The sequence below is a fragment of the Ornithorhynchus anatinus genome, chromosome X4 (assembly GCF_004115215.2).
Source record: "Ornithorhynchus anatinus isolate Pmale09 chromosome X4, mOrnAna1.pri.v4, whole genome shotgun sequence".
In the NCBI taxonomy this organism is placed as follows: domain Eukaryota; kingdom Metazoa; phylum Chordata; class Mammalia; order Monotremata; family Ornithorhynchidae; genus Ornithorhynchus; species Ornithorhynchus anatinus.
Window position 1 is genome coordinate 4,333,630 of NC_041752.1, and position 7,478 is coordinate 4,341,107.

The window sequence follows — 7,478 nt, forward strand, 5'->3', positions numbered from 1 at the left end:
TGCTCTTATTGTTGGTCTTTTAGTGTTTACTATGTGCCAGATACTGTACTAAGCACCAGGGTAGATGCAGATTGGACACAGTCCATGTCCCACATGGGGCTCACTGTCTTGCAGAGGACGGAACTGAGGCCCAGAGAAGTGACGTGACGTGCCCAAGGTCACCCAGCAGACAAGAGGGAGAGCCAGGATTAGAACCTGGGTCTTTCTGACTCCTAAACCCATGCTCTAACCACTAGGCCATGTTGTACATATCTTTACACTTCCATCTATCCCATCTATCTGTGAATTATTTTAATATCTGCCTCCCCTGCTAGATAGAAAACTCTTTAAGGGCAGAGCACATGTCTAGAGGGGGAGTCGACCACTAATAGAAATAAATAATAATAATAATAATTGTGGTATTTGTTAAGCACTTACTATCTGCCAGGCTCTGTACTAAGCGCTGGGGAGGAGACAAGCAAATCGGGATGAGCGCTTATGAGGATCCCAAACCTCCCTAATCATTTTTTGGGTTCTCATGCCGATTCGTTCATCCATTCAATCGTATTTATCTAGCGCTTACTGTGTGCAGAGCACTATACTAAGCGCTTGGGAGAGCATAGTATAACAATAAGCAGACACATTCCCTGCCCACAATGAGCTTACAGTCTAAAGAATCAATGGGGAGTTTCCAGTTTGAGAAAGGCAACCTTTTTCAAGAGTCTTGAGTCAAATTGGACAAAAAGATCATTCTTTTTTCTAAAAGGGAAGGGAGGACTGGAATTCCTCTACACTGGAAGCTCCTTGTGGGCAAGGAACATGTCTACCAATTCTGTTCTCTTGTACTCCCCCAAGCTCTTGGGCCAATAAGCACTCAATAAATACCACTAACTGAATCCCAACTGTTTAAAATAATATCCGATTACCCTGCCTATTCAGTAGGTGTAAGCCGTAAGCTCCCCTCTAGACCCTAAAGGGGAGGGAATGTGGGGAGGGAATGTGTCTGTTAAATTGTTGAACTCTACTCTCCCAAGTACTCAGTACAGCGTTCTGCACACAGTAAGCGCTCAATAAATACCACTGTTTGAAGAGCCAGAGATGAAACCTCATCCAAGCCGGCTTTCCGCCCACCAGCTCACAGCCCAAGCTCACCAATTCCCTTCCCCCGCAAGGCACACACCTTGATTTCTCCCCATTATTTATCCAATATCAAATTCTTATGAAGCCAGATATCGTTTTCAATCACCATTCACTTTTGAGGGAAAAACAGACCCCAATTAAGATGTGACCTTGGGGCTTAATTTGTGCCGGGGCTTTGGCACTGGGGAGCTGTGGAATTGGAGCTCGCCATTTCACATTTCGCACCTGGGCCCTTTGAGGTACCTCGCTTGGCCATTTTCTGATGCTTTTGTCTGGTTTTTGGAAAGTAACACCGTTCTGTCACCTGCAGATTGCAGACCTTTAAATTAGATTGGGGAAGCCGTCTAAGCAAAAGCTTGGTCTAGAATCGATTCTGGTGTATGTTTGTTTCTGGTTTTTTTCTGGATATTCAATGCATGGAGAAAAAAGAGCTCAAATGATGACTTTCCGCCCCTCCATTCTCCTCAAGCAGAGAGTTCATCCAAGTAAACCTAGACAATTGAAACCTCTCAGTTAAGCACACACACACACACAAATCACTCAGAGAGCAATTAATCGTTTTTATTGAGCGCTCACTGTGTGCAGAGCACTGCACTAGCAGGTCATCAGATCCTTTTTTGCTTTTCCTAGATTCCCCTGCTTCAAGTTCCTTTGGGATTTTTCACCCTCAGACATTTTCCCATCCTTTTCAACGACTCTTCTGTGGTGTCGGTTGTTGCCCCTTGCAAACCAACAAGCGGAGGCTGAAATAATTACCTTTATAAAATGAATTCCAGGACTTGTTTCAAAGGGAACACGAGTCGCAACTTGCCAGTCAATTAAGGACTGTATCCTGCTCTGTAAACGCCGAGAAATGATTTCTTTTTAATTTTCAGCAACCACAGAACAAGCTATAAACTGTAAAAACCTAATGAGGAAATTTGACAGCTAGTGTCTCTTACGGCAAATGTGCAGCGTGTAAAAAGGTTCGGTTACGATGGTCAACACAAACTGTTTAGAAATGAGTTATTCTATATCATCATTCTGAAATCCTCCTTCCCTGCCATTTTTATCGGGGGTGTTAAACACTGAGAAAGGCAGGGAAATTGCGATTCTCCATCCAAACAGCTCATCTATCGACAGAAACGGTTCTCACCCAATGCTCTTTTGCAAAGACATCGGGGTGGCCGAATTCCTTCATTCAATCGTATTTATTGAGCGCTTACCGTGTGCAAAACACTGGACTAAGCGCATGGAAAGTACAATTCGGCAACAGATAGAGACAATCCCTACCCAACAACGGGCTCACAGTCTAGAAGGGGGGAGACGGACGACAAAACAAAACTAGTAGACAGGCATCAGTAGCATCAAAATGAAATGGAAAAGACAGAAGTCATTCATTCATTCGTATTGATTGAGGGCTTTTTGGGTGCAGAGCACTGTACTAAGCGCTTGGGAGAGTCCAATACAACAATAAACAGACACATTCCCTGGTTTTCAGGGTCATGGCTGAGATTTTTCCCAAGGCAGGTTATTAGTATTCTTTTCATGGCATCTTCGCCTTCCAAGAGATGATTTGCGTGCTTTGTGGTGAATTCGGAGAGCAAATCCCCCCCCTCCTTCCAGGATTGGTGGCTCAGAATCCAACCGAAGGCGTTTGAATTGAGCGCCCGTTTTTCTCTTTGTCTCCTGCCTGACGGCAAATGCCACTGTGGCTTTTTTTTAAAGGGAGTAGGACAAAACCTAAGGATCGCGAAGCTAAATTCTGAGAATTACGACCAAAACAGCCAACCTCACGGAGTCAATAAAAACGGTCCAGGAATGTTCAATCTTTTGTTCTCCACAGACAGATGCTAACACAACATCCCCCTCCTTCTCTCAAGATCTTCCCCTCAACTGCCTTCTGATTATCTGGGGATGCATTTGGAATGTAACACCGATGCATTTAACTCTGATTCATTCAATCGTATGTATTGAGTGCTTACTGCGTGCAGAGCACTGTACTGAGCGCTTGGGAGAGGACGATACAACAACAGACACATTCCCTGCCCGCAACGAGTTCACAGTCTAGTTTTACGTCCCCAAGCCCCAAACACTCCCATTTGTGTTGAGTTTACACGATCTCCAAACCCTAAGCGGTCATTTAAATGACTGGTCAACCGATTATGGAGTGCCAACCATGTGCAGAACACTCTACTGAGAAGCAGCCTGGCGTGGTGGAGAGCCCGGGCCTGGGAGTCAGAAGGTCTTGGGTTCTAATCCCGGCTCCGCCGCTTGTCTGCCGTGCGACCTTGAGCAAGTCACTTCACTTCTCTGGAAATGTGCCCGGGTCCAACCCGATTTGCTTGTCACCACCCCGGCGCTTACTACAGTGCCTGGCACAGAGTAAGCGCTTAACAAACCCCATAATCATGATTTTTATCATTATTGCTGAGCGCTGGGGAGAAGCGCACAGTAACGGCGTTGACAGACAAGCTCCCTGCTCACAGTGACTGGATCCCTGCTCTGCCGCTTGCCAGCTGTGTGACTTTGGGCAAGTCACTTACCTTCTCTGTGGCTCAGTTCCCTCAACTGTAAAATGGGGATTAAAACTGTGAGCCCCACGTGGGACAACCTGATCACCTTGTATCCCCCAGCGCTTAGAACAGCGCTTTGCACGTAGTAAGCGCTTAACAAATCCGCCCATTTATATTGAGGCCTGCGCAAATACTGCTAAGGGGGAACATGTGGATGAAGGGAAGAAAGGTGATGTCTTTGGAGTCGCTCTGGGTCTTTTGATGTAATAATAATAATAATGTTGGTATTTGTTAAGCGCTTACTACGTGCCGAGCACTGTTCTAAGTGCTGGAGGAGATACAGGGTAATCAGCTTGTCCCACGTGAGGCTCACAGTTAATCCCCATTTTACAGATGAGGCAAGGGAGGCCCAGAGAAGTGAAGTGACTCGCCCACAGTCACACAGCTGACAAGTGGCAGACCCGGGAGTCGAACCCATGACCTGTGCCTCCGAAGCCCGGGTGATGTGTGTGTCGTCCCCCCGGAGTGTCGATAAATAAATCAAATGATGATAATGGGATTTGTTAAGCGCTTACTATGTGCCAAGCACTGGTCTAAGCGCTTGCTACCGTAATTATTCGTCTCCTCCCCCCCCCGGGTTTCATGTCTGGCCACTAGCGCCCCCTACCAGCGGAGAGGCTGCCCTGCAACGCCTCCACTTTCCCAGGCTTAATCCCTCCTGCTTCCCACTGCAGGCGGGCGCTCTCGAAATCAATCAATCAATCGATCGATCGATCAATCACTATTTCTTCCATTCAGTCATATTTATTGAGCGCTTATTGCGTGCGGAGCACCGGACCGAGCACCTGCGAGGGGACAATAGAACAATAAAGAGAGACATTCCCTGCCCACTAATAATTTGTTACTATTCATTCATTCAATAGTATTTATTGAGCGCTTACTCTGTGCAGAGCACTGTACTAAGCGCTTGGAATGGACAAATCGGTAACAGATAGAGACAGTCCCTGCCCTTTGACGGGCGCACAGTCTAATCGGGGGAGACAGACAAGAACAATAGCAATAAATGGAATCAAGGGGATGAAACACTATTAATCGTATTTACTGGACGCTTACTGGGGGCAAAGCACCGTATTAAGCGCCTGGGAGAGGACAATAGAATTTACTGAGCGCCTCCTGCGCGGGGAGCACTGTCCTGAGCGCTTAGGAGAGGGCAATCCGACGGGTTTAGCAGACGTTCCTAATGAGTCGAGAAAGGGGATACAGACATCAGAATAATAAGGAAATTGCGCGTTTACTTTGTGCAGAGCACTGTACTAAGCGCTTGGGAGAGGACAATAGAATTGATTGAGCGCTTCCTATGCGCGGAGCACTGTTCTGAGCGCTTGGGAGAGGGCAATCCGAGCCCGTTGTGGGCAGGGGTTGTCTCTGTTGCTGAATTGTACTTCCCAAGCGCTTAGGACAGTGCTCTGCACACAGTAAGCGCTCAATAAATACAAGTGAATGAATGAGTGAACAGATACGTCCCCCAGCCCCTAAACGAATCGAAGAGGGGGAGACAGACATTAGTACAATAAGGAAATGGAGTTAGTTGAGCGCTTACTGGGCGCAGAACACTGTACTAAGCGTTTGGGAGAGGACAATAGTAAGCACACATTCCCTATCCGCAACGAGCTTATTGAGCGCTACCTATGCGCGGGGTACTGTACTAAGCGCTTAGGAGAGCACAATATAACCATAAACAAACCATTCCCTGCCCACAACGACTTTATTGAGCGCTTCCTATGCACAGGGCACTGTGCTAAGCGCTTGGAAGAGGACAATAGAACAATAAAGTCATGCTCCGTGTCCGCAACGAGCTTATTGAGCGCTTCCTATGAGCGGGGCACTGTACTAAGCGCCTGGGAAAGGACAATAGAAGAATAAACACACACTCCCTGCCCGCAACGAGCTTACTGAGCGCTTCCTATGAACGGGGCACTGTACTAAGCACTTGGGAAAGGACAATAGAAGAATAAACACACATTCCCTGCCCGCAACGAGCTTATTGGGCGCTTCCTATGATCGGGGCACTGTACTAAGCACTTGGGAAGAATAAACACACACTCCCTGTCCGCAACGACTTTATTGAGCGCTTCCTATGCGCGGAGCACTGTACTAGGCGCTGGGGAGAGGGGAATCCGACAGAATTAGCGGACCAGTCCGCCCACCCTTAACGAGGAGAGAAAGGGGGAGGCGGACATGAGTGCGATAAGGAAATGGGATGGATTGGGCGCTCGCCGGGCGCGGAGCACTGTACTGAGCGCTTGGGAGAAAAGGGAGGGAGGCCGGGCAGCTCCGGCCCGCCTCCAACACTTACCTGTCAATCATCGCCTGTCTCCCAGGGCAACGCCCCGCCCCCTGGCGCGCGGGGAGGGCGCTCGCGGCCCCGCCCCCCGAAGCCCCGCCCCCCACGTGGGGCGCCGTCCAATCGGCGCCCGTTCCCACCGCCGCGGCGTCCAATCGCGTCGCGACCGCTCCATTGTTATGCAAATATAAGGGGCCTAAAAGGCGCCGCCGCCGCCGCCTCGTCCACGGAGCCGCGCGGGACGCGCCGAGCGCGGGGGGGAGGTGGTGCCCGTCGGGACATGCGACCCGAATCGCGATAAGGAGCCGCCGCCGCCGCCCCTCCCCCCCCCCCCGCGAGCCCAGCTCCGAGCTCGGCCCGGCTGGATGCGGCGGTGCGAGCGGCGGGTCCCCGCGGCGGCTGCAGGAGGAGGAGGACCTGCAGGCGCTGCACGAGCCCCGGCTGCAGGCGCTGCACGAGCCCCGGCTGCAGGCGCTGCAGCAGCAAGAGCACCAGCTGCAGGAGCTGCAACAGGAGGAGGAGGAGGATCCCCCCGGGGCCCGAAGCGGCCGGGAGCTCGGCCCCCGCCGCCCCGCGCAAGGCTTCCATGCGCCTCCGCGCCCGGGGAGCTCTCCAGGAGCCGGAGTCCGCCCGCAGTACCCTCTCCCCCGGCCCCCGGCGACCCCGCAGCATGAGCCAGGCGGAGCTGTCCACCTGCTCGGCCCCGCAGAGCCAGCGCATCTTCCAGGAGGCGGTGCGCAAGGGCAACACCAAGGAGCTGCAGTCGCTGCTGCAGAACATGACGAACTGCGAGTTCAACGTCAACTCGTTCGGGCCCGAGGGCCAGACGGCGCTGCACCAGTCCGTCATCGACGGCAACCTGGAGCTCGTCAAGCTGCTTGTCAAGTTCGGCGCCGACATCCGCCTGGCCAACCGCGACGGCTGGAGCGCGCTGCACATCGCCGCCTTCGGCGGCCACCAGGACATCGTGCTGTACCTCATCACCAAGGCCAAGTACTCGGCCAGCGGCCGGTGATGGCCGGACCCCCGCCTGGGGGGAAGGGGCGGCCGCGGCCCCGTCGCCCCTCCGGGCTGATGCAGGAGGACCGGCAGGAGGAGGCGGCCGCGCTGCCCGGCCAGCGGGACCGGCTGCGCGCGCAGCTCGCCCGGCTGGGTGCGCGCGCAGCCCCGGCCGGCGCCCCCCTCCCCCTTTCACGCCGGCTGCGCGCGCAGCTCATCCTTCGAGTGCGCGCGCAGCCGCGCCCGGCGGCTCGCGCCCCCCCCCGCCGCGCGCCGGCTGCGCGCGCAGCCCGGCTGCGCATGCGCACTGCGGGGCGCGGGCGAGCCGCCGCGTCTCCTCAGGCGCATGAGGAGAAGCGTTGTGCGGGTCGCTCTGAGGACTTTTTTTATTGTGGTTTTTTTTTTAATCCCCCCCTCTAATATTCGTTGTTTTTTTTTAAAAGAATCAAAAGCTGCTTGGACTCCTTTTTTTATTTTTTCAAAGAAATCCGGGGGACCGACAGAGACGCCTGAGAAACGTC

At 52.5% G+C, this 7,478-nt stretch overlaps 1 protein-coding gene across 1 annotated transcript; it reads left to right on the forward strand.

Annotated features, from left to right (window-relative positions):
* The first annotated feature begins 6,297 nt into the window (after positions 1–6,297).
* On the forward strand, positions 6,298–7,100 carry LOC100083037 (NOTCH regulated ankyrin repeat protein). Its single transcript, XM_007659238.3, has one exon. The coding sequence runs from the start codon at positions 6,545–6,547 to the stop codon at positions 6,971–6,973; it is 429 nt and encodes a 142-aa protein (XP_007657428.2). The 5' UTR covers positions 6,298–6,544; the 3' UTR covers positions 6,974–7,100.
* The last annotated feature ends 378 nt before the right edge of the window (positions 7,101–7,478 follow it).

What these genes read in the sequence shown, in the direction of transcription:
- LOC100083037 (XM_007659238.3), top strand. Translation starts at nt 6,545, where the DNA reads ATGCGCCTCCGCGCCCGGGGAGCTCTCCAGGAGCCGGAGTCCGCCCGC.